The 27,071-nt window shown below is 39.7% G+C and overlaps 2 protein-coding genes across 3 annotated transcripts; both read left to right on the top strand.

The window, feature by feature from the left end:
* Window positions 1-1,324: 1,324 nt before the first annotated feature.
* Window positions 1,325-11,830, top strand: LOC117991920 (peptidylprolyl isomerase domain and WD repeat-containing protein 1). Its single transcript, XM_034979558.2, has 12 exons — window positions 1,325-1,771; window positions 2,602-2,762; window positions 4,109-4,247; window positions 4,676-4,763; window positions 5,448-5,596; window positions 6,408-6,583; window positions 7,637-7,755; window positions 8,203-8,395; window positions 9,275-9,509; window positions 9,775-9,963; window positions 10,328-10,479; window positions 11,380-11,830. Exons 1-12 carry the CDS (start codon window positions 1,645-1,647, stop codon window positions 11,521-11,523), a joined length of 1,872 nt encoding a protein of 623 aa, XP_034835449.1. The 5' UTR covers window positions 1,325-1,644; the 3' UTR covers window positions 11,524-11,830.
* A 2,073-nt stretch (window positions 11,831-13,903) lies between these two features.
* On the top strand, window positions 13,904-24,232 carry CNBP (CCHC-type zinc finger nucleic acid binding protein). 2 transcript variants are annotated; one of them, XM_069505381.1, is made up of 3 exons: window positions 13,904-14,039; window positions 21,382-21,577; window positions 23,258-24,232. In XM_069505381.1, exons 2-3 carry the CDS (start codon window positions 21,384-21,386, stop codon window positions 23,511-23,513), a joined length of 450 nt encoding a protein of 149 aa, XP_069361482.1. In that variant the 5' UTR covers window positions 13,904-14,039; window positions 21,382-21,383; the 3' UTR covers window positions 23,514-24,232. The 2 variants fall into 2 exon arrangements, with proteins under 2 accessions (XP_069361482.1, XP_034835465.1); XM_034979574.2 differs by lacking the exon at window positions 13,904-14,039 and adding an exon at window positions 14,609-14,770.
* The last annotated feature ends 2,839 nt before the right edge of the window (window positions 24,233-27,071 follow it).

Raw genomic sequence — 27,071 nt, 5'->3', positions numbered from 1 at the left:
GAGGCGGGGTAACCGCGCCTCAGTACAAGAAAATAAATGAAAGGTACGCGGGCACAGGGGGGGGTTACGGCTTTCTGCGAGAGTGAGTGAGAGAGCAGAATATAGCTTACCCACTTACCTTGCCCATAAAGTCTGGCAATTTAGAAGGAAAATAAATAGGAAATATCTCGTAAAAGAAATAATATTTTTTATTCTTTATAGAAAGTATGTTTAAACGTTCATTTTCAAGCTTTATCAGAACAAAAATAGACCTACTTAGGTATAAATATTAGCCATAATTTATTTTTACAAAGTTTAAAAATATTAAATCGCTGTTCGAAGAGACTTCAGAAAAAGAGAAAAAATTATGCTGAAAATTTTAGATTAGACAGATTTTGTTATGTTATGTAAAAAAACAAAAAATCTAAAAAAAAAGCATAAAAACAAAAAGTTTTAAAAAACAGTGCAGTTGTACCTACCTATCTTATAGCGACATCTATCATGCATGAATTAATGAAGGCTGAGTTATTAATCTATGTAGATAGAGTAATAAAACTACGTATCGATATTAGGTTAGCTAGCGTTTGTAAAATAACAAATTAACAATTGTATTGCAAATTGAAGAAATTTGCTATATTGAAGAAATCAGAGACGGTTCCATTTCCGGAATCCCGGGCTAAAGTTTACACAGCACCAAAATGCGGTACAGCTACTCACCAATAGATGGCGCAATCACGGAAAAATGTAATGTTCCTTTTGGCCTCAGCATAGAGCCTCAGTGTCCCGACCTACCAAGACTATAGCCACAGAGTACATTGAATATGCTTGATACACATGCTAGTAGCTCGCACAGAAGCATGCCAGTTACTAGCAAGAACGAGCTACTAGCATGTGTATCGAGGTTCTGCCAGTACATGGCATACCAGTAGACCGCACGGCGTTTGATTTTTTCCCCTATAGGGGAAGTGGGACAGGGGACTCGCATGCCAGCTACAAGCACGCGAAATACGTCGTAACGTGTTTGCTAATTAGTATATTATCTATGTTTGCTAGTAACTCGCACATCGTAGGTACTACTACTGATCCAATTTCTCTCCATATTGTTTTTGCGTCTATTCCTTTCTTTCAAAAGTGTCTTCACTAAGATAATCGCGAGTTGTATTGTAACACGCATTTATTTCTTCATAAATATTCATTTTGTGGTCTTTAACTCGCACGTCACTGGCACGGTACGCAGCCTTTCTAGTAACTGGCATACCAGTTACAAGCATGTGTAATCACGCACCGACATTCTGCTAGTAGCTGGCATGCCAGCCTGCCAGCACCTAGCATGCCATTAACTAGCATGTGTATCACGGGCATATTTTTCAGAAAAACTATCCTATATTATGTTATTGGTCTGTGAGTCCACGGAACATTTTCTGGTCCGTGTGTGAGTCTGTGAGAAAAACTGGCAATCCTAGAATGAGGAAAAAAAAATGACAATTTGTTTTGTTTTGTTAGAGAGGTTATAATGATATATTTTGAATTGTTAAATTATTTACTAATTATTAAGTGCTAAAATTAGTTTTAACAGAAAGTATAATCTGAATTTCAATTTCTAACAACAGTTCTGTGATACCATACATTTTATATTATTGTTTTCTTTCTGGTTTTTATATTAAAATGTCAGTAGATAAAAGGCCCAATAGTCAAGAGAATTCTGAAGAAGCAGACGATGGGGAGGGCTGGATAGGGCCCATGCCTTCAGAGGCAGCATCAACCAATGCACCGAAACCTAAGAAACGCAAAGGTATGATTTTTAAACCATTGCTTTGTTATCTTACTGCTGTACTTACTCATTCATAAGTTTCATATGGCCGAGGTATCTATCAGCCTTAATTTGTCAGTGTACCTATTGAAAAACCGGTCAAGTGCGAGTCGGACTCGCACACGAAGGGTTCCGTACCATCGAAAGAAAAAAATATCTCTTTTTATACAATAATATTGTAAATTGATTGAATTGAAATTGAATCGCCGAGTTTCTTGCTGGTTCTTCTCGGTAGGAACGGCATTCCGAACCAGTGGTAAATTAAACTGGATGACGATTCAAAAGCACTTTGTAAAAGTTTACTTGAATAAAAATATATTCTATTCTATTCTTTAATTTTATTTTTTCTGATATAACCAGAAATTGAGGGTTTTGGAGTTTTCTCTTTACTTGTGCTATAAGACATCTCTACCTGTCAAGGTTCTAGAACAACGGAAAGTGTGTTCCTTTTTGTCCTTTTGAGGTAGGTACAGAACCCTAAAATAAGCAATTAGTGATTTAGTTTCATTATTTGTGATATATTCAATTAGTAAATCTTAATTTATAAAAGGAAAAGGTGACTGACTGATCTATCAACGCACAGCTCAAATTACTGAATGGATCGGGCTGAAATTAGGATAGCTATTACTACGTAGGCATCCGCTAAGAAAGTATTTTTGAAAATTCAACCCCTAAAGGGATCTATTTCAGCCCTTTAGGGGTTGAATTTTCAAAAATACTTTCTGTATTTGGTGGGTTGGAAATTTGTGTAGTCCACGCAGACGAAGTCGCGAGCATCAGCTTGTATTGTATAAATTGATAATAATTTTCAGTTTTGGAGTTTGAATCTCTGTTCCTGGAAAACTTGCCGCTATCAGAAACATATGAGAAGAGCTACATGCACAGAGATGTGGTGACACACGTTGTGGTCACCAAGACCGACTTTGTGATCACTGCCAGCCAGGATGGCCACTTGAAGTTTTGGAAAAAGCAGGTTATTTATATTACAGTAGAACCTCGATTATCCGGCCCTCGGTTATACGGATTCGCGATTATCCAGACTACCAACCGAAAATTGTTCGGCCAAGTACGAGTCAAACTCGCGCATGGAGGGTTCCATACGTGGGTATTTTTTCCGCCATTTTGTACGATAAATCAAAAACTATTATGCATAAAAATAAATAAAACCTGTTTTAGAATGTACAGGCAAAGCCCTTTCATATGATATCCCACTTGGTATAGTTATCTTATTTTGAAAATTGCAAATACTATTATGGTGAACTACATAGTATGGACAAAACCCACTTTTCTTCATACATTCGATTATCCGAATCCCTAACGACAACAATTAGTCCAGTTAATCTAGTTTCCACTGTACTTAAAAAATTACTAGCTAATTAGCTAATAAAAAGCTGTGGTTAGGACGTTCACCCTCCAACCGGAAGTGGTAGGAATTATCCCGGGCACGCACCTCTAACTTTTCAGAGTTATGTGCGTTTTGTTTTTTTTCCTAAAGAGAAAATGTATTCTCGACCTTGCTTCTTGATAGGCAATAAAGAGGTGAGTGCTAGGTCCTAAAGAGGAGCAGCCGCTACAAAACATGAACCTACACCTAATTTGCTAAAAGTCCTCGGACTGATAGCAAATCACAAAATAAAAAAAAATGTGCGTTTTTAAGTAATTGAAATATCACTGGCTTTAAGGGTGAAGGAAAACATCGTGAGGAAACCTGCATGCCTGAGAGTTCTCCGTAGTGTTCTCAAAGGTGTGTGAAGTCTGCCAATCTGCACTTGGCCACCGTGGTAGACTATGGCCAAAACCCTTCTCACTCTGAGAGGAGACCGGGGCTCTGGAGTGAGGCGGCGATGGGTTGATCATGATGATGAAGTAACTAGCTGATGCCTGTGACTGATATGGGTACAGGTAGTGATATAACCAAAAATTCATGATATCGGATTTTCTCCTTTCCACCTACTAAAAGCATTGCTACTTGACATAATTCTAGGTCAACAAGAAGTAACCTAAATTAGGTTTTGATTCCTTGGATGGGACATTTTTTTTCTTTTTTCTCTGGGGAACCCTAAAAAAAGTGATTTTATTTTATTTTATTCAGACACAAATTATCCCTTGACTGCAATCTCACCTGGTGGTAAGTGTTTGTAGAATGGTAACTAGCCATGGCCAAAGCCTTCCACCAGACCAGTAATTTAGAAATTATGAAATTCCAAACCCCTGCCAGGAATCGAACCCGGGACCTCCAACTAATAAGACCACAATGCTTACCATGCGCCAGGGAGGTCATCAAATGCAGCCCGCAATATAGGTTTTTTTTTGTATCAGGAGGAAGGCATTGAGTTTGTGAAGCACTTCCGCTGCCACCTGGCGAGCATCACCCGCGTGGCCGCCAACAGCACGGGCACGCTGCTCTGCACCGCCTCCTCGGAGAAAACCGTCAAGGTCTTCGACGTTGTCAACTTTGGTACTGCCTCCATTTTTTTAGGGCACTGGTACTGATTGGGTATTTGACTCCAATTTTATTATTACTTTATTATAAACTGGGATAAAAATAATGAGTGGCACAGATACGGTCAGATGCCGAGAGCCATAATGATGAGAAGATAGAGAAAAACAAGAAAAAAAGGAGAGAGAGCAACCAGAGGGTCAGCACGAAGTAATGTTACACGGTTCCGTGCTGATCTCGCAGAGGGGGAGGTCTTTTTAGTCCGTGCGAGTCGGACACACCCTGTCGATAGACAGAAGTCCATTAGGGATTTTTCCTCCTCCTAGACAAAAAAAAAAAAAGATAAAAATATTGACGTAGACTGAAAAACTAATTAAATCGATCAAATAACAAAAAAGTTATAAGCATTTAAATATTAACAAACACTTATTTGTTTCCACTTCCAGACATGATCAACATGTTATCGCTGGAGTTCGAGCCCTACTGTGCAGAGTGGGTGCATTCAGCGGGCGACCCCATATCAGCAATAGCTGTGTAAGTCGTTCCTATATGTATGATATCTCTCTGTTCAACTATGTTCTCATATATTGCAAACTTAAAACTACAGTTATTATGTAGCAGATGATGCTCGCGCGACTTCGTCCACGTGGTTCTCAAAAATCCTGTGGGAACTCTTTGATTTTCCGGGATGAAAAGTAATCTATGCCCCTGAATGCAAGCTATCTCTATTGTAAGTTTCGTCAAAATCGGTTAAATGGATGGGCTGTGAAAAGCTATTAAAGCTGGTATATAACCAGCTTTAATAGCTTCACACAACCCAGGGCCCAGCTCTTGGATATGGGTGGCAGTTCGTACTTATCCTTGGCGTTTTGTTGGGGTGCCTTCTTGACTCATATGTCCTCCTTCTCCCTTGTGTTCACTTTCCCCTCGAAGGTTTCCGTATCCTAGTCTGGAAGGTTCTTGTGTGGTTTCTAGCAGCTATACGCTCCGAGCTGCTTTTTCTCTTGTGCCAATAGTGCGCGAATTGCCGTAGCTGGTTGTTATACTCCGCCGATGATGAGGTCCGTGTAGAAGACTGGTCCCCCGCTTCCCCGCATACAATCCTGTCCAACATCGTCGCCCGCAAGTCTTCGTAAAGGAGGAAAAAGATAGGCATGTGTTGTGGGAGTGTCCGATAGTGGCTTTTCTATCCTACAATTTTTAGAAATACACTTGCAGATCGGAAAAAGGCACAAATAAAATTCACATATTCGACGGCACGCAGGCGTCGGGTGCTCCGCTGCACACGCTGGCGCTGCATCAGAGCGAGGTGCTCACCATCAAGTACAACCCTGTCTACGAAGTGGCCGTCTCCGTCGACAAAGCAGGCAGGTTTTCTTATCCGCTGTTGGGTATATGCAACATCCAAACATTAGACAGCACGCAGGCATTAGACAGACGAAAATTAAAAAAATGATTTGAATATTGATAATAATAATTCTTTGTCCGATTAAATTTTCAAAATATACAGGGTGTAATTAGATCGCTAGCAAAAACGAAGACAAGTAATAGTACTGATTATTACAGATAGATACCACAAAAAATAAACGCAAAAAAATAAATGAGAAAACCCGGTATTTTTTAAAAGTTTGCAATGTATCTAAATATATAAAAGGAAAAGGTGACTGACTGACTGACTGAGTGATCTATCAACGTACAGCTGAAACTACTGAACGGATCGGGCTGAAATTTGGCATGCAGATAGCTTTTATGACGTAGGCATCCGCTAAGAAAGGGTTTTTGAAAATTCGATCCCTAAGGGGGTGAAATAGGGGTTTGAAATTTGTGTAGTCCACGCGGACGAAGTCGCGAGCATAAGCTAGTTGCAAATAAAACACTTGACTCACTCTAGAGGTCAACGAGCGTGGCGTAGATAGGAGTCGCGGGGTCATTGCCGTGTCGTAGGTGGGGGCATTGACCACGAGTTTTGCACGCTATACATTGCGGTTTCGGCAACTATAATGCAGATAATAGTAGAGCTAAGTTTTTGCCAGCGTTGTAATTACAACCTGTATAGAATTCGTCGAGATTACAGTTTTATTATAAGAAAATATAACCCATGGGTTTACCCTTGTGTTATAAAGTTTTCCTTTTTTACTCTCGACTACACCAGAAGAAAATAACGTTTTACTTGGTCAGGTATTGTGGAGTACTGGACGGGGCCAAAATATGAGTACGAGTTTCCCAGAAACGTGAAATTCAAATCCAAATTGAATACGGATCTATTCGACTTTGTAAAGAATAAAACTTATCCAACTGCGTTGGACTTCTCGCCCGACGGAAAAAAGATGGCTTCCATAAGTTTGGATAGAAAGGTAAGTAATAAAAAAACCGGCCAAGTGCGAGTCAGACTTGCGCACTGAGGGTTCCGTACTATAGTCGTATTTTTTCGACATTTTGCATGATAAATCAAAAACTAATATGCATAAAAATCTGTTTTGGAATGTGTAAAGCGGAAAGCCCTTTTATTTGATACCCCACTTGGTATAATAATTCTTTGAAAGTTGAAAATATTAATAAATTATTTGTTTATAAACACATTTTTTTGTGCTGTAACCACAAATTCACGGTTTTTGTTTTTTTTCCTTTACTTGTACTATAAGACCCAGGTCTGCTAGATTTCATGATTCTAAGACAACGGGAAGTACCCTATAGGTTTTCTTGACAGACATGACAGACGGACAGACAACGAAGTGATCCTATAAGGGTTCCTTTTTCCTTATGCGGTATGGAACCCAAAAAATCAATAAGGTATCATTTAGGGGGGTAGAAGAAAGAGTTGCTATTTCCAAATTGAAACCAATAATAAATTGTCAATTAGCAGTATGTGAGCCAATAAAAACGCTACATCGCGACCAAATCAGTCAGTTTTCAATTCTTCGGTCTCATCTTCCCTAGTCACGGACCCGGCTTCTGCCTGCCGGCTAGGCTTTAAGATAAAGACTGGAGGAGAAAAACTCCGGCTCGAAATAACCCTTCACTGGGGTCCCGCGAGTGGTGTAAATAATAATCCAAGTATCCATCCATACTTCCATACTAATATTATAAATGCGAAAGTGTGTCTGTCTGTCTGCTAGCCTTTCACGGCCCATCCGTTCAACCGATTTTGATGAAATTTGGTACAGAGATAGCTTGCACCCCGGGGAAGGACATAGGCTACTTTTTATCCTGGGGAAATCAAAGAGTTCCCACGGGATTTTTGAAACCCTAAGTCCACGCGGACGAAGTCGCGGGCATCATCTAGTAATTAATAACTCTGTATCTGTGTGAAGTGTGGACAATAAAAGGGGTGTCTATCAAACTCAGTGGTTGTTTCTATTAGCACCGGTTTTACACCACCATAAAGGGTAAAAATTTCGTCATATCAGGTCCGAGTATTCCACTTCCTGACGGGCAAGCTGCACAAAGTGCTGGACGAGAGTCTGCAGCGCTTCCAGGAGCTGCAGCACCAGACGCAGCAGCTGCCCAACATGGAGTTCGGCAGACGGTAAAGTTATACTTTTAGGCGCGATCCTTTGGTGTTTGATACTTTCTAAATCTAACAAAAAAATTGTTTATAATTTGGCATGATTACTGTCAAAAATAAATTATTTAGGAACTATTGAATAGAGAATTTTCCAAAATTCGTGAAAATCCGCTGTTAGTTTTAAGTTTACTAACTACATATTTTAAATTATCGATAGTAAAGTCCGCGACAGGTTAAGATGGCTATCGGGGCACGTCACCCGCGCTCGCCCACACCGGGTTAGCGCGGATGCTGTGCAGCTGTGCGGGGCGTTCCCTCCCCGATTGCCATCTTGACCTGTCGCGTGACGCGTACTATACGACAAATCACATCAAACCTTTATGACGTCATACCTGTGCTCCCTCCTAAGCGAACGTTTTGACGTTTGATGGAAAGTCGCTGAATTGACTAGTAGTCATTCCTATTCAGGATGGCGACAGAACGCGACCTCGACAAGTCGGAAGCGGCGCAGCTCGCGAACATCGTGTTCGACATCAGCGGCCACTTCATCGCGTACTCCACCATGCTGGGCGTCAAGCTCATCAACCTCGCCACCAACCGCTGCGTGGCCATGCTCGGCAAGCCCGAGAACCTGCGCCCGCTGCAGCTGGCGCTCTTCCAGGTACTCCATTCCATTCTATTCCACCCCACGCCATTTTATTCCTCTCCATTTCATTCCTCTCCATTGCATTACTCTCCCACTCTATTTCATCATTTCCATCCTATTTCCATTCTCACCTCCATCTCCTCCATTCCATTCTACACCAGCCCATTTCATGCTAGGCCATTTAATTGTTGCCCCACTCCTCTCGATTTTATTTTATTTTATTTACATACTAGATGATGCCCGCGACTTCGTTCGCGTGGATTCGGGTTTTTAAAAATCCCGTGGGCATTCTTTGATTTTCAGGGATAAAAAGTAGCCTATGTCCTTCCCCGGGATGCCAAATCCATTAAACCTAAGATAATAATCTGTATTGATATCTGCTGCGCGATTGCGGGAGAATAACAGCTACAATGTCACGATCGTAATCACCTCTGATTGGTGATCATCGCTCACTATTGGCTACAATGCATTGTTGCAACAAGAATCGCACAAATTCAGCCAATCAGAACAATTGAGATTGTAATAATGATTGATGCAGGTTTTAGACAATCGCCCTACTGATGCTAAATTTACACTTCATCATGATCAACCCATCACCGACTTACTACAGAGCACGGGTCTCCTCAGAAGGGTTTTGGCCAAAGTCTATCACGCTGGCCATGTGTGGATTGGTAGACTTCACACGCCTTTGAGAACTTTATGGGAAACTCTCAGGTATGCAGGTTTCCTCACGATGTTTTCCTTCACCGTTAAAGCAAGTGACATTTAATTACTTAAAACGCACATAACTCCGAAAAGTTGAGGTGCGTGCATCGAACCCCTGACCTCCGATTAGAAGGCGGACGTCCTAACCACTAGGCTATCACAGCTTGTTTCACACAATTTACCCTTCAGGGTCGGACAAATCAACCGAAATTGGCGACAACGCTGGAAATGGAGGGGTCAGAGAACCCGACACTGTTGAACATAAAGACGGACCCGACTCTGTTCTGCACGGCCTACAAGAAGAACCGCTTCTACATGTTCTCGCGCCGCGGCCCCGACGACGTGAAGAGCCCTGATGCAGACCGGGACATCTTCAACGAGAAACCTTCCAAGGAGGACATCATTTCAGCTACCGAAGGACAAGGTTGGTAATCTGTAGGACATTTGTAGCATTCGTGATAATTTCTTTTACTTATAAATTACCGCGTAATGTAGTTACCGCGTAAACTACACAAATTTCAAACCCCTATTTCACCTCCTTAGGCGTTGAATTTTCAAAAATCCTTTCTTAGCGGATGCCTACATCAGGGGATAATATACAAGGAATAACCAAAAAAACAATTGCGTAGTTGTTTAAAAAATTTCATGTGCTTTCACGTCAAAATTAATGTATTGTATTTTCACGTCAGGCGTCCAGCGTCTGTACGAGCAAGCCATCCTGCACACGTCGCTGGGGGATGTGCACATCCGTCTGTTCGGCAAAGACGTGCCGCGCACTGTGGAGAACTTCTGCGGGCTCGCGCGCAACGGCTACTTCAACGGGCACATCTTCCACCGGGTCATCAAGGGCTTTATGGTGCAGACCGGCGACCCTACTGGTGAGCACATACAGGGGGAACTTCTGCGGGCTCGCACGCAACGGCTACTTTAACGGGCACATCTTCCACCGGGTCATCAAGGGCTTCATGGTGCAGACCGGCGACCCTACTGGTGAGCACATACAGATAACTTTTTTCGGAAGGACATTCAATATCCCAGCGGTTAAGCAAGCAAATCGCTTCGTGCGAGTCTCTGGAATGTTGACTTATAATAACCAGTTGTCTTCAAGAAACAAAAAGGCTAAATTTAGTCCGACAGACCTGACAGTTTAAAGGATCAGTATGCCGCAGGAGACGTTAGGAAAAACTATCAGACTTGGTAAATTGAAATCCCAAGCCAAATATTCAAAAATCTTCCTTTCAGGCACCGGCACGGGCGGAGAAAGTATCTGGGGCGGCGAATTTGCGGACGAGTTCAGGCCGCAGCTGAAGCACGACCGCCCCTACACTGTGAGCATGGCCAACGCTGGACCCAACACCAACGGCAGCCAGTTCTTCATCACCCTGGCGCCCACTGTGAGTACCAGCCTCACACATGAGTCATCATCATCATCATCGTCAACCAATAGACGTCCACTGCTGGACATAGGTCTCTTGTAGGGACCACACGCCACCGTCTTGCGCCGCCTGGATCCAGCGGCTCCCTGCGACTCGTCCGATGTCGTCCGTCCACTTAGTGGGGGGTCTTCCAACGCTGCGTCTTCCGGGCGAGGTCGCCATTCCAGCAACTTGGGACCCCAATGTCTATCGGTTGTACGAACTATATGCCCTGCCCATTGCCACTTCAGCTTCGCAACCCGTTGAGCTATGTCGATTACTCTAGTTCTCGAACGGATCTCCTCATTTCTGATTTGATAACATAGAGAAACTGCAAGCATAGCTCTCTCCATCGCCCGCTGTAAGACTCTGAGCTTTCTTATAAGGCCCATCTCACTCATGTGTGCTTTCTTATGGGCCTCATAAGAAACACTCATTGTTCCGACTTATATGCCCAACGCTGGACCCAAAGCCAACGCCAGCCAGTTCTTCATCACCCTGGCGCCAAATATATGTACCAGGCTCTATACTAGGAGGCTCGACAAGCATGGCCACCGCTGAACTAAACGCCAACGGCAGCTTTTCAATCAATCTGACGCCCACTGTGAGCGCCAAAGTTTGAACATGAAATACAGACTGACAGACAGACAGTCTTAGCGGCGCGGGGAATCTTTGAGTTCTAAAAAACTGGTTCAAGGATCACTGGTCACATCCAGCGCTATGACTCTCAGAGTCAATATCCACAGCTCCACACACACACACACACACACACATATGTACACAACAGAGTATTTATCCAGTGTTCAGTCATTAGTCATTACTAGCACAGTGCCGAGTATAATGACGCAAGCACTACATGATTGGTTCGTTTCCCCGCAGCCGTGGCTGGACAACAAGCACACGGTGTTCGGGCGCGTGGTGCGCGGCATGGAGGTCGTGCAGACCATCGGCGGCGTCAAGACCAACCCCAAGACCGACAAGCCCTACGACGACATCCGCGTCATCTCCGTCACGGTCAAGTGACCGCCTCAGCTCTCGACACGACCAACACCACGACCGACAAGCCCTACGACGACATCCGAAGTGACCGCTTCAGCTCTCTAGTGACCAGGAGGCCTGCTGCCGCGTGACCTTCGACAGCCACAGTGTGACCAACACAGTCACCTCTGGTTGGCTAAAATGCACAGTTGCAGCAAGAATACCAGCCAACCCACAACAATTGAAATCGTAGCAATGTGATAATAACAACTTGCGTGACTCGCGTCAACTCCCCATGATGAATTTAATTTGGTATTATTATTTAACGGATAATAAATATTTTATTAGTACATTCATCGTGTTTTATTGAAATTACAACATTTTCCTCATTTTTGAATACCTAATGTCATAACCCATACTATCCATATCCATACTAATATTATAAATGCGAAAGTGTCTGTCTGTCTTGTCACAGCCCATCCGTTCAACGGATTTTGATGAAATTTGGTACGGGGGTAGCTTGCATCCCTGGAAAGAACATAGGCTACTACCGTAGCCGATACGATATGATATCGGAAAATCAAAGTTTCCACGGGATTTATCGTCGCGGGCATCAGCTTGTAATAATTATTATTATAAAACCTCTTTGACTTACTGCCCTCTAGTGGTAAATCGCAGGACAACAGATTTAGAACACTAAGCTATCGCTCACAAGATGGCACTCAATCTTGCAATGATTTTAAATTAAAAATATAATATTAGTACCTCTACCTAGGTAGGTACCTCTTTCATTTAATGTCCTCTAACAACGAATATGTACATAAAAACAACAGCTTTATAAACTAAGCTATCGCTTACAAGATGGCGCTGCATTTACTGCCCTCTAGTGGCGAGTAGAAAAACGACAGCCTTATAAAACTTAGCTCTCGCTCACAAGATGGCGCTCAATGTTGCAATTGGTTAAGCAACAATTTTTGTCTCTCTGTCTGTTACAACGGGCTAATCTTCGAACCGGCTGAACTTATTTTGACGAGACTTTCATAGACATGTAGAGGATTAATCAAGGAGTAGAGCATAGGCTACTCTTTTAACCGACTTTCAAAAAAGGAGTTGTTTAAATAAGAAAGTTTTTCTACCTATATTCACCGAAATCTCCGAGATTTGTGAACCGTTTTGAGTACCTATTTTTTTTAATTGATAGAGAAACTTTGCAACATAGTCCCGTAAAAAAATTGGATTCAAACTTCTCAACTTCTCAACTTTTCTCGAAATTTGTAGACGAAACTTGTAGACCAAACTTGTAATCGAAACTTGTTGACGACACTTATAGTTAGACACTTGTTGTAGAAACTTGTTGTTGACACTCGTTGTTGAAACTTGTCACCGAAACTTCCTGCAGAAACTTGTTGTTGAAACGTGATGAAGAAAGTTTTTGTAGAAACTTGTTGACGAAACTTTTTGCAGAAACATGCTGTTGAAACTTGTAGAAACTTGCTGACAAAACTTGATGTTGCAACTTGGAGACGAAACTTGTTGCAGAAACTTATTGCAGTAACTTGTACTTAGACACAACTTGTTACAGAAAATTGTAGTTTAAAGTTGTAGAAACTTGTAGACGAAACTTGTTGACGAAACTTTTTGACGAGACTTGTTCCAAAACTTGTTACGGAAACTTGCTGATGAAACTTGTTTCACTTCATAACTACATCGTCATCATCAACCGATAGACGTCCACTGCTCGACCTAGATTTTTTGGTTGGAATACCGCCACATAAGAGATGTATCTGGCTGGTAGTATACCATATTTTGGTAGGTAGTTTTCGTAAACTACGAATACTACTTCGCGTCCACTGCCTTACGAGTTTCAACTTTCAGCGATCACCCGCATCTGCGCAACTCGCTGCTGAAGATGGCGACGATAAGAACAAGCGAGCACCGGATTTGACAAATAACAATATCTCCGTGCACGGCAGTGATCGCATTGCCCACAGCATTAGGGCCCGGGCTGGACCCGACAAGACAAGTCAAGGCAGACCTTAGCCGACATACAGGCAGAGCTTAAGGAACTTTACTCCCTTCTCTGAAACGTTCTTCCCTTGAAAGCGGCCATTTATAATAATCTACTCATGTATGTGCCCCACAGAGTACTTTGTATGATGTGCCCACTGCCCATGCCCCCGAATACGACCGAAGAAGCTTCAAGAGTTAAAAAAACCATTTTTATTACAAGTTACTGCCTCTTCTCACTTCTCAGTTCTCCCCCCCCACCAAAAAGCTGGATCGACCCGTTCGTTTTTATATTGCTCGATTAAGTAGGTAGGTATATCGAATGAAATTGATAAGTAATTTTAAGTATCAGTACCTTTTAGTACAAATGGACGACGCAAGTAGAAGGGAATCCACTAGGAATGGATCCCGAGTTCGAAGCTCCAGATCAACCGTGGAGGGAAGTAAGAGGAGACGAAGCCGAAGCTTATCAACATCGGCATCTTCATTGAATTCTTCGGACTCTGAGGCGAGAGCAAATTGGCGACGTAAAAATATTAAAGAACCACGCTCGGGTATGTTATATTTTAATCAGTTATAGATATCGCTTTCGTAAAATGATAAGATTAGCAAATTCTGCGCTACTATTTACGCCAAAGAGAATACAAGATCACTACGTTTTTACGCAATTAGATACCAATAATAATAATTATTGTAATCGTGCTAATAAGTACCTAATTAAAGTACCTAATAACTAAAACGTAGTGATTATATACTCTTTGGTAATAACAGAGTTTAATTCCAAAGTCAAAGAGTATACTCTAAATGACGTGTGCAAAATATTAAAAGCTTCCTTTATTATACCAATCTTACCCATCTCTACTGTACAACAAAGATGGAGTTTAGAGAATATGTATTAGTTTATGATAATATTAGTTTGTTGGTTCGTATTTTACTTCTTTGACTAATACTTTCAGAAATTTCCAAGGTAATTTTTCTAGTCATCGACGTATTGTAATGTAAAAAACAAGAAAGAAGATATTATTAAGAAAAATCTGGAAAAAACTGAATATTAATTTTACCACTGGCAATCAATTTCACTATAGTCCATAAAATGATTCATCTTTTTTATTGTCGTGTCTATGCTCAAAAATGTCTTTTACGGATTCGTAGTGATGGTGGCTGGCTTCCTTGAAAACATAGCGTCATAAATTACGATTAATTTGTAATAAATCTTAAATATTTGGTCGCATAACGATCGTAATTATAGTGAAATAAGTGTATAAGAAGTTTTCATAGCAAATAGGTAAGTGTTAAGTGGAAATTTGTGCTAAAAACCGTGTTCTACCGGTATCCTACACGTGGTTTGCCCATATTACCGCGTACTTGCATTCATTGTGTGTTTTTACGGGTCTACGATGAAATACAGTGTTATAGCGCACCCCTGTCGTATTTTTATGTGAAATTCAGTTATTTTTAAGTCAGAGGTCTGTGTTTAGGTTGTTTGATGAACGTGGTTGTTCTCTGACATTGAGCTACATCGACACACATAGCTGGTTAGAAATTGCGGTAATTTGTCACCTAAACTGTTTTTCCAGTGTATTTGCTTATATTTAGGGGGGTTTGTCTTTTTTACAGGTCTTATTTACTTGCATTACGTTAACGGTTAATGGCAGTTTTGGGTATGCCATGTAATCAACTTTTATTTTTTCCATATGACGCATCTAGATGTCATAAACGTTGTTGGGAAAGTACTATTAATTATTACCGTAGTGTGTACAGTTACATAGATAATGGTTCATGAAACTTTTGATGTGGAATTTTATTTACTTTACACCTTTATACTGATGTCCTTATAACCTTGTCAAACAACACAAATACAATAATTACAATTAATACAATACAATTAAAATACAATTGTTTTTAGTTTCTTTGTTTTGTCTTGGTTAATTCATGTTTTGTGCTCAATAAAGTTTTCTGTCTATGTTGTCAAAGTAAATCTTCTTTAATGTACATAAGAAATGCTAATTAATTCTATGAAGCTATTAAATTGAGAATCACTTCCAAATCGCAATAGAATGATTAGCATGTAACAAGTAGTGTGCTAACAATTACAATGTTATCATGCTTTAATGACATTCACTGCAATAACCTCACCCATTTATCATTTTGTACTTTGAGTATCACTAATTTAGCTTGTTTAGATCCATTTGTAATAATCCATTTCTTGTAATTTATATATTATGTACATTTTAGTATATTTTAGTAGTATTCATCATTGACACCCACTGGATTCTTGAAAAACCTATATGCACATCGCCACAAACAAGATCTGCTGTTAAATGAAAGTAATATATCTTATTTGTTCTGTACCATAATAACTAGCTTACTAGCTTTCAATAACTAGCTTATGCTTGCGACTTCGTCTGCATGGACTACAGAAATTTCAAACACCCTTTAGGGGTTGAATTTTCAAAAATCCTACTTAGTGGATGCCTACGTCATAATAGCTATCTGCATGCCAAATTTCAGCCTGATCCATCCAGTAGTTTTAGCTGTGCGTTGATAGATCAGTCGGTCAGTCAGTCAGTCACCTTCTCCTTTTATATATTTAGATTAAGATTATTACAGTTAAATAATTAAATTTCTTTTACAAATACACTCTCACACAATTACTATGAAATATTAGCAAAACTAGTTGAATTACATACCCAAATAATGTTTATTTGGTGCTATTTTGTTACAACAGTAGCTTAGTGCATCTTGTTTTTTCTTGAAGCATAGTATGCTTTACTCATTTACTCTTATTACAATCCAAGTCATACTCTCATGGAATGATGCCAAGAATGCTGACTGCATTTTGCACTGAACTTACGGAATACACACTACAAATTCTTCTTTTTTTAAAAATACCACTATAAGTTAGCCCTTGTGATCTCATCTGTTGGTAAGTGATGATAACGGACTAACTTGATATGTATTTATGTATGGCAGTTTTTTATCTTCGCTGCAACTGTGGCCATAAATCTTGTAAAATATAAAAGTATAAATTCTTGGACAGTAGTAATCAATACTAATATTATAAATGCACAAGTGTGTCTGTCTGATGACATTTGGTACCAAGTTAGCTTACACTTCGGGGAAGGACATAGGCTGCTTTTTATCCCGGAAAATTAAAGAGTTCCCACGGGAATTTTAAGAACCTAAATCCACGCAGATAAAGTCGCAGGCATCTAGGGCGTCTAGTTTAAAAAAAATTCATTCATGTATGGCAGGCTGATAAAAACTACATTTTAGTAAATGTTTGTTCATCCTAATCCTAATAATATTATAAATGTGAAAGTGTGGATGTTTGTTACTCAATTACGCAAAAACTAGTGGATGGATTTGGCTGAAATTTGGAATGGAGATAGATTATACCCTGGATTAACATATAGGCTACTTTTTATCCCGGAAAATCAAAGAGTTCCCACGGGATTTTGAAAAAATAAATCCATGCGGACGTAGTCGCAGACATCAGCTAGTAAAAATACAAATTCTTTGGCAGTAGTAATTTAAAATAATAATCTCATTCCATGACGTATGGGGAGGCTGATAAAAACTACATTTTAGTAAATGTTTGTTCATAGATATCATAATTATGCAACTGTGGCATTTACTTTTCAACTGGAACACTAACTTGACTTTTACAATGACTGTAACCAGTTTTGGAACATCTGCCTCTATAACTTACAAATACAGCCTCAGTATTTTTAGTATGTAACAGTGAAAGACTGCTATATTTTTATAACTAGCTTTGGTCCCCACCTGTCTTTTTAACATTTTTGATAATGTTTTCATATTTTCAGCAGCTTCTATCTTTTGTCCAAAATAAACAATCTGTAATCTGTCATCTTGGGGCTCTTCCATAAAAATTAGAAACCAAAATGTTTTTTGCACATTAAACTAGTAAGTAAAGTTGCTTAATTACCTAAAATATAACTAAGTGGATTTCAGGATAGTGACCAGATTGCTGAGTCAAATCCTTTATCCAAAATTGGGTACCATTGTACACTTTTTTACCTGTCAAACTCTTGAATAACTGTAAGATAATTGATGCAATAGTGATATGTAATTAATTATGTAAACTTTAAGGACAGAATTCCTTCAAATGCTGATAACGATCACATAAATAAATATACATATATATTAAATTTCCTAAATTATGTTATGCCTATGATTTCGTCCACATTTATTTATGTTTAAAAAACTCTGTGGAAACTTTTGAATTGTTTAACAAAACACCTTACGAATATTACGCACGCGCTTATCAATTTACGAATTCGCGAGAATCACTAAGATTATATGAAGGCGTCTCTGTATAATCTTAATACAGCTATACAAGGCACTGAAACATCTAAGACCCTTATCCAAACACAGGGTTACTCCCACACCCCTGAAGTCTAGCCTGCTTAGTTTCCTATAAAACTCATTTTGGTACCCCATCATCCAGTCTTTCTAGCATTGTGCCAAGATTCATCTAAAACCTATATTCATGCTATAAACTGGCAATTTGAAAAACAGTTAATATTTTTTCTTCTAGTCAAAGTACACCAGCATTGTTTTTATAAATTAGTACATAATATAGATTTTGATATAACTAGATAAGACTTTTATAACTTTTGTGTAACTATTTCAAAAGTTCACTTTGACTGTGAAATTAAAAGTAAAAAACTATACCTACTCAATTACTTTCACAGTTACCTATTTCTGAACTAAACTTTCAAAATGTGCCACTAACACAGATAACTAAGGCATGGCATTTCATTTTAGAAAGTTGATGAAGAAAACTGTAGCAGCCAACTAGATGTAAGAAAAATCGTTACAACTTACTCTGATTCATATTATTATTGTTTTTTCATAATTTTTTGGTACTTTTTACATTTTATTTATACAGTAATAGTTTTTAGTACAGATTTTTGTTAGTATTGGAGAAAGGTGAGATTTAAAAATAACTGTTGTTTCTAAATAACTAGCTTTTGCCTACAACTTGGCCCACAGCACATATGTAATTAAGGGCGCCTTTAAATTTACCGCTAAGTGGTGCGCGGAGGAAGCGCGACTGCAGCGCTGCTGCCGCGCTGCTTTGTAAATCCATATAATTTCGATCGATGAACAGACGCGCGGGTGCAGTCTTTTTAGGGTTCCGTACCCAAAGGGTAAAACTGGATTCTACTACTAAGAATCCGCTATCCGTCCGTCTGTATGTCTGTCTGTCTGTCACGGCTGTGTCTCATGAACCGTGATAGTTGGACAGTTCAAATTTTTCACAGATGATGTATTTCTGTTGCCGCTATAACAACAAATACTAAAAATAGCCTATTTCACTTCTGGATAAAGTAGCTTTAAGAGTTGAAAGAATTATTAAAATTGGTTCAGTAGTTTTAGAGTTTATCGATTACAAACAAACAAACTCTTTATAATATCAGTATAGATTAAATACATAATATTTGAAAACTGAACTAATCCTTGGGTATGGCTTCACTTGAAATTAAAGTAGGCCCTTAAATCAGATTACAACACTATGTAGCGTTGCATTATGTACAATAGAGGCCACTAAAATTCATTATTAGGAACTCCCAACTTAGCTGAGATGGTTATTTGAGCTGAATACTTAGGTATAGATAACTAGAGGAGAAATTAAGTTATTTAACACCATCCAAAATCTAAAACAAAAAGAAGTGGTGAGAAGAAATTATAATTGCCCCTGCCAGGAATCAAACCCGGGACCTTAAAATTGCAGACTCACTGTAAACAAACACTCAAAATTTGAAGGATGCTTTTGTGTTTTTGGGTGCAGTGGTGATTCTGGCCTGGTATTTTGTTTATGCTCTATAGTCATCATCATGATCAACCCATTGCCGGCTCAATACAGAGCACGGGTCTCCTCTCAGAGTGAGAAGGGTCTGGCCATAGTCTACCACGCTGGCCATGTGCGGATTGGTAGACTTCACACGCCTTATGCATTCTAGCCAACAGTGAGCGAGCTTTAACCAATCAGCTGTCATTCGGGAGAATCGCGATCGCAATCGCGCAACTGGTTAGTTTATCTTATCAAATTGCACCCAAAATATCAGTGACCAAATAGCTGCCTTCTTTCACTTTCTAATTAATTTTAAATGGATTGCCTCCTAAGTAGTGTTACATGTAACAATATTCATAAAGTATTGATAAATACCTTATCAATATGTTTATAGGTAAATAGGCGCTTATTAAAGCAATTTCCTAAGAATATAAAAACGAAACTCGAAGTCCATGTCGATATATTGATTCGTTATCGCGATCAATATCGATCGGAAGCAATTTTGCTTGATGTGGCTCTTATCTTAACTAAAAAGGTACCTATTTATTTTATGTATTCTGTATATAGAAACATCCAAAAAGTCTTCCAAGTATAAGATGTTAACTAATAATTGCAAGTGCAGTCCCTATTGTACAGTAATTTTTTTAATACTAGCTTGTTCCCGCGACTTCGTTCGCGTGGAATACCCAAATTTCAAACCCCTATTTTACCCCCTTAGGAGTTGAATTTTCAAAAATCCTTTCTTAGCGGGCGCCAGCGTCATAATAGCTATCTGCATGCCGAATTTCAGTGCGATCCGTCCAGTAGTTTGAGCTGTGCGTTGATAGATCAGTCAGTCAGTCAGTCAGTCAGTCAATCAGTCACCTTTTCCTTTTATATAATATATAGATATAGATAATCATAAAAAATAAATTAAATATTCTACAAAATGAATACAAAAAAGCGGTGACTAGTGGTTAAGACATTCGGCCTCCTATTCGGTGATTCAATCCCCTCGCACGCAAGGGAGGCCCTAACTTTTCGGAGTTGTGCGTTTTAAGCATCACTTGCTTTAACGGTGAAGGAAAACATCGTGAGTAAACCTGCATTTTCCAAAGGTGTGTGAATTCTGCTGCACTTGGCCAGTGTGGTAGAGGTAGACTATGGCCAAACACTTCTCATTCTGAGAGGAGGCCCGTGCTAAGTAGTAAGTCAGTGATGGGTTGATGTTGATTATGATTATACTAACTAATCTTGTTAAAGCACTTTCATGCAGAAAGATAGCTGTTTTAATTTCGTATTCACATTATTCGCGATGCATAACCAATATTTTTTATAAATACATCGTCATGATCATAACATCTATTTGCGAAATGTCGCCTCTTTGAGCCAATTTATTTGCATACAGCAAATTGTTTAGCTGTTCAATTAATACGCGCTACGCGGTTCAATGGGCTGTACTTTGAAATATATGTACTTACTTCGTTCGCCGTGATCTTGTCGCATACGCCTCTTATCAGCCAGGGTCAAGCGCGTACGTCACGAATGAGAGTGCGAAATGCTAATATCGAAGTTGCGCCTTGTCACATTGAAGAGCGTGGTGGCGAGAGAGAAAGGGACGGCTCGTGAGGACAATGACCGTACCGAGTCAGTTTTAGTGTATCCGTGACCTTACATCGGTTATGAACTTATGAATGACGTTCGCATGTCACTGCTCAAGGTTTTTGCAATAAAATCATCTAATGTACAGATTTTATTTGTTTTAAGTTTTTTTTAAGCTAAACCACGTTCATAGCTGATAAGTAATGAATTTTTATTAATTAATAATTTAGGTAAATAAAATGTGCTAATTTTTTTAGGGTTCTGTCAGCTGATCTTACTGCTCTCAGTTGACATATTCGTTTGTAGGAAATGTGTCAGTGCAATTTTTTTATTTTTCTCAAAAGAACTGGCCCCATTTTGATGGGATTTTTCTTATATACCTATCAGGACACATGAAAGCAGGTTCTTCGACATGATATGCAGACGCGGTTATGGGCCATCAGAGAGAGCTGAAAACTTCAGTTTTTTAAAATGTGTACTAATTTGTATTGCAGACATGAGTTCAAGCGTGTGCTACAAGTGCAACAGGACCGGCCATTTCGCGCGCGAGTGTACGCAAGGTGGCGGCGGCGGCGGCGGCGTGGGCGCGCGCGATACTGGCTTCAACCGCCAGCGCGAAAAGTGCTTCAAGTGCAACCGCACCGGACACTTCGCGCGGGATTGCAAGGAAGAGGCCGACCGTTGCTACAGGTGAGCAAGAAATCAACAAGACGTTTATTAAGAAAGTGAAAAAAACGATTGCCCTGCCAAAAGGAGCTAAAAATTAAAATATTTCACATATGAAAATGGCGGCATACAGCTGCCATATTGAATTTTTTTGTAATTTGTTTTATAATTAGTGTCACTTGGGATGATGTAAGGATTCTAGAGATACCCGATACATCCAATTATTTTTAGGCATTTAGAAGTTATAGGGGAATAAACACATACATGGACCCTGAAAATATTATACTCCTTTTTTGGGAACTCCAGATGGGCAACAAACATTCGTATTTTAAAAAGTGAAAAAGACAACTTCGTACTCGTGTGTGTATGATGCGCGCGTTTACTCATATTTCTTGGACCCAAACCTTACACAATTCCAAGATCACACCAGAATTGATTTCAATTTTTATTTATTTCAGTACTGGTTCTGTCAGCGATTTTTATTGATACAAACTTACAACTTTTTAAATTTTTTTTTTTAATATAAGCAAATAGGACTATCTACCAAATAATTCTTTACAAAATTTTAAACTAGATGATGATGAGGATTAAGGTTTCTAAAAATCTTGATTTTGAAATTTCTCTTTGATTTTCCCGGATAAAAAGTACCTTCCCCAGGATGCAAGCTATCACTGTACTAAATTTCGTCAAAATCGGTTGAACGGACACACTTTCGCATTTATAATATTAGTATGGATAGTGTATGTGCTAATTTTTTTCCTTTAAAAGACATGACAAAAAAACGGAAAAGCATAACTTTACTGGTTTTTTCTTCTGAATGGTACCAAAAAGCAGCAGTTGTAGCAGAATTAAACTCATAATCGTTTTCTACGCGGCATTGTATCGAAGCTGGTAGGGTGGTAATAATTTACAAAAACATTCGTTTCGAAAGCAAGGTAATTCAAATTAGTATTTTACGACATAGAGTCGATTTTATTATATTAATGGTAATTAACTAAAATTTGATATTAAGAACTTAATGTCGCGTAGTGTTGACCTGACCTTGACCCCCGATCAATCACGAGGCCTCGCGGCACGTGTTTGTTGGGTGTGGGCAGTGGGTGTGATGTTTGAATCTTACTGTGTAGTATTTTGGAATCTTGCTTTGTAATATTTTGGTTGCAGAGTATTTATTAATTGATTTTTGTTTGTTAACATAAATGTATTTTATTTTTAAAATGCTATGATTAGATTTTTTGATCTCAAGGCGGCTCTCATTGCTTTATTGCCATCTCTTTCTCAGTACACTACCGTGAATAAATCTATCCTAATATTTTTTGCTTGGTTCTAGTCTAGCCTCTATAAATAAGAGGGTCTTTCAAAATACGTATAGTCCGCGACAGGTTGAGATAGCAATCGGGGTATGAGGCGGGGGAACGCCCCGCACACCCGTACGTCACCCCGCACCGGTTAGCGCGGGAGTTGTGCGAGTGTGCGGGACGTTCCCGCCTCGATTGCCATTTCAACCTGCCGCGTACAATAAAGGGTCTTTCAAAATACGTGAAATTCACGTTCTCTGTTACTTTGAAGTTTAATAACTATTTTGAATTATCGATTAAATTAGCTCAAGTCAAATGTTTAGCACGTCACATTTCACTTATTCATAAAAACTCCCATACTAAGCGCGTGAATACTGTAATGAAGGCTCGTATTTGGCAATTGCAGATGTAACGGCACGGGGCACATAGCGCGCGAGTGCGCCCAGAGCCCTGACGAGCCGTCGTGCTACAACTGCAACAAGACGGGCCACATTGCGCGGAACTGCCCCGAGGCGGGGCGCGAGTCGTCAGGCCAGACGTGCTACAACTGCAACAAGGCCGGCCATATCTCGCGCAACTGCCCCGACGGCACCAAGACGTGCTACGTGTGCGGCAAGCCGGGCCACATCTCGCGCGACTGCGACGAGTCGGAGCGGAACTAACACAGCCGCCGACCCCACCATATTAACAATAAACTATGTATATTATGATGCCACGCACGGACTGTAAGCAAAGGACGCGAAACGCGACACTAGATCGGACTACCGCAGACGTACGACAAGAAATTAAAGCAACGGAACTATAAGACAGTAAATGCAGGACGGCGTTGTCGCGAGACGGGGCAGCATGGATCGTTGACTTGTACATAGACTCCGCCGGCGCGGGCTCTCGCCGTAGGTTAATGTTTGTTCTTGCACGTGAACGAGTTGTGTTTTTAAATCATTTAATATTAATCGTGAATGAACTATTGATGAGGTAGCGTTACAGTTTTTAGCATTACAGAGTATATATTTAATATATTTTGTACAGATTTATTTGTCAAAAGATAAATTGGATGCTGGCGTATATTGCGTTTTCACTGAGGAAGGAGGAGGCCCCCACCGGACTCTCTTGTTCGTCTAGTAGTAGCCTTACTGTTGTTAGCTAGTGACGGGACTCCGGATCTGTTCACCGGTGACCATTTCATTTTGTTTTCCATCTATTCCTTTGTTTATGAGGTCCTGCTGACTTGTGGAGAATTCAGTGGTTAATTAATTATTATTATTAGAATTTCATGAATCAGTATAATTTTTTATTTTGTTATCCCTTACATGTGCCTGTATAATTCAATGTAAAATATCAGCTTGCAGTGGGAGATAATAAACATCTTGCCTTATTTTTCTATCTAATTTTCCATTCGCCCTTTTCGTTTTAACTATAGCTTAGATGAGCTTGCAATATCGCCTCATTGTAATATGAATCTCCCAAGAATATCAAAGTAGTCTAACACGACAATCGACAGAACAAGAGGGCATAACCTATCCTTTATCACACCTTAACACAAATCTGTGCATGTAATGAATAAAAAGATGAGGAGGAGGTTATTCAATATATTATTTAATAAAAAATTATATTATTACCTAAAACTACCGAACCAATTTTAATGAAACTTTCAGAATGGTAAGTGTGTAACATTGCGAGCTGAAGAAAATTGCAGAATGACAAAGAAAGTAGTTTGGATAGTTGATAGTAATGGTTCTTGCCCAAGAAATATTTTCTTACAAATGGAAAAAAAATGCAAATGAGATAAAAAGAGGAAATACTACCCGTATTTGGATGGACCGTACGTAGTAAAGAAAAGCAAAGGGTAGTTGGGTGCGTAATTGCAATCTGAGGTTTGATTGAGTACTCTGTGGAATGGACTATGGAGATTCATTTTTATATACAGTTGCAAGTAACTTAATAAGGCCTCTGGATGACAGTGGAAGGGATGGCTGCTGTTGTACATCGATCGTAGTGATTATATTCTCTTTGGGTACGACGTACCACTGCGCTGTACTGTAGGTTGTACCGCTCCTCTACCAACAGCTCGTATCAAAGGTTGACTACCTAACTACATAGTGGGCTGCGACATAGACACCTCCGCAGTCACCTTACCTTGTGCCATCAAATAGATCGAAAAATCGCCTACTGTGCAAGCAAGTTCAAACTCAGATTTTTAAACCATAATCATTTATCTAAGCAATAAACAATATAATCTATGGAACCATTGACAGTAGAATATCTCCTTCCATTTCTATTGTCGATGTCAAATGATGTTGCCATCTAAAGTAACTATTATTCCGAATTATATGGCTCCAACCATGCGCAAAACCCATCACAAAAAATGTTAAACGGCGTGAAATAAAATGATAAATATAATAAAAGCAACAATTCGCTGTCAAAATAGTCCCGTCGTCATCGATCATTTCAATGTCAGCTATTCATCGCCTTACATCGTCGTCGGACCTGACTGTTGTCGGCAAGTTAAAACTTCCGGCACGGTCAAGCGGCTTAACCGCGTCAAGCGCGAAGATTTATTTTGCTTGATTAAGCTGCTTGGTGCGCTGCGCCAGTCAAACGGCTTGATCAAGCAAACGATAGTTTTTTCATACATCTCGAGCACTGTTCGAACGTTGCGTCAAGCAAAATATAAAATCGCGTCAATGCTTGACTCAAGCATCAAGCAAGCTTTGTAAACGGTCAAAATATTTGACGTCAAGCCGCTTGACCGTCTCGGAAGCTTTTTAAGAGTTGCAGTTCCTACTTCGATGGAGTGCGCATGGACCAACATTTTTTTTTTTTTAAATAGATATAGCGAGCAAACGAGCAGGCGGGTCACCTGATGTTAAGTGATTACCGCCGCCCATGAACATTTGCAGCACCAGAGGAGCCGCCGGTGCGTTGCCGGCCTTATAGGTAAGTAGTTACCTATTTATAACTGATGGCAACTAGGTAAATAATTGGTTAATTTAAAATTCATTTTCCGTCTTTTTTAGGGTTCCTTACCCTAAGAGTACCAACGGAATCCTATTAAAGCGTCCGATGTCCGTCCGTCCATCCGTCTGTCTGTCAGCGGGCTGTACCTCATGAACCGTAATAGAGAGTTGAAATTTTCACCGAATGTTTAAAAGTTTATAGGTGTCTGGCAGGGGGTTGCCACGATACTTAGTATCTGGCAATGCATGGCGTGATTCCTAACACTACCCCAAAAAATATTTAAAAATTAGACTTTATACTTTGACGTACGATTTTTTACACCTTTATTAGGTGCCTACCAAAGACGTTGGAAGTGTACCTACCTGTTATCATCCAAACTTCATAGTCGCTAGAGATGGTTGTTATCAGCTATTCCTAGCAACGGTTATCCAACCGTTATTTAGTTTCAATACCGGTATTGATAACAGTTGCCGAATATCGGTATAAGAGCTGTGTTTCAACTAATTTAATATGCGCAACCCAACACGCACCGTTTTCGTTTGCAGTAACTAAGCTAGCAGCCGTATCGATACCGTCTGTGTAGGTATTGTGCGCATATTTCACTAAAATAAAACCAATTTTATTTTCATGAATATCGTGAAGTAATCACAATCTTAAGTTCATAGCAGCAAAGTTTAATAATAATGATCATTGACCTATTTTATAGGTCAAACTATAGTGGACACCTGCACGGATGGTTTGCCACAGTCCAGTTAACCAACAACATTTCACGAAGATTGATAAACCAAAGACGACCTTATCTCTATTCCTCTAAGGCTTAACTGTAATAAGATTGATAGATCAAACTGTAATGGACAAGTACTTGTACAGTTAAGCCTTAGCATAATAGAGATAAGGTCGTCTTTTGTTTATTAATCTTCGTGAAATGTTCTTAGTTGTTGATAGTCAATATTCGCTCTTTCTCAGCGTTGAGTGTGGGTAAGAAATAGAAGGCCTATAGGCACGGCAACGGTTTTCAGTTACGTTATGCTATAGCGGACACTATGTCTAATAGTCGCTGATTGTTCTTCCCTGTGTTGGGGACAATACGCAAAGAAACTTTCAGCTTTTTATAAAATTGGTAACGAAGGTCTGGCACGTGCTGGCTGTTAGTCCAATAGACAACAATCAAGGTTGAAAAGCTCGCGAAAGACTAGCCGTATTTTAAACAATATGGAAAAATGTGACTGTTATTCTGGCAACATTTTCCTAACTGTCACTTA

This window comes from Maniola hyperantus, chromosome 20, assembly GCF_902806685.2.
Source record: "Maniola hyperantus chromosome 20, iAphHyp1.2, whole genome shotgun sequence".
Classification (NCBI taxonomy): domain Eukaryota; kingdom Metazoa; phylum Arthropoda; class Insecta; order Lepidoptera; family Nymphalidae; genus Maniola; species Maniola hyperantus.
Note: the sequence above shows the minus strand (reverse complement) of the source record. Positions and strands in the feature narration are given on the sequence as shown.

Excerpts from the sequence above, each read along its gene's own strand:
- LOC117991920 (XM_034979558.2), top strand. The coding sequence starts at position 1,645 with ATGTCAGTAGATAAAAGGCCCAATAGTCAAGAGAATTCTGAAGAAGCA. Across the intron at positions 4,248-4,675 it reads CTTCGACGTTGTCAACTTTG|ACATGATCAACATGTTATCG; the intron begins GTACTGCCTCCA and ends TTCCACTTCCAG. Across the intron at positions 9,510-9,774 it reads TTCAGCTACCGAAGGACAAG|GCGTCCAGCGTCTGTACGAG; the intron begins GTTGGTAATCTG and ends TTTTCACGTCAG.
- CNBP (XM_069505381.1), top strand. The coding sequence starts at position 21,384 with ATGAGTTCAAGCGTGTGCTACAAGTGCAACAGGACCGGCCATTTCGCG. Across the intron at positions 21,578-23,257 it reads GAGGCCGACCGTTGCTACAG|ATGTAACGGCACGGGGCACA; the intron begins GTGAGCAAGAAA and ends TGGCAATTGCAG.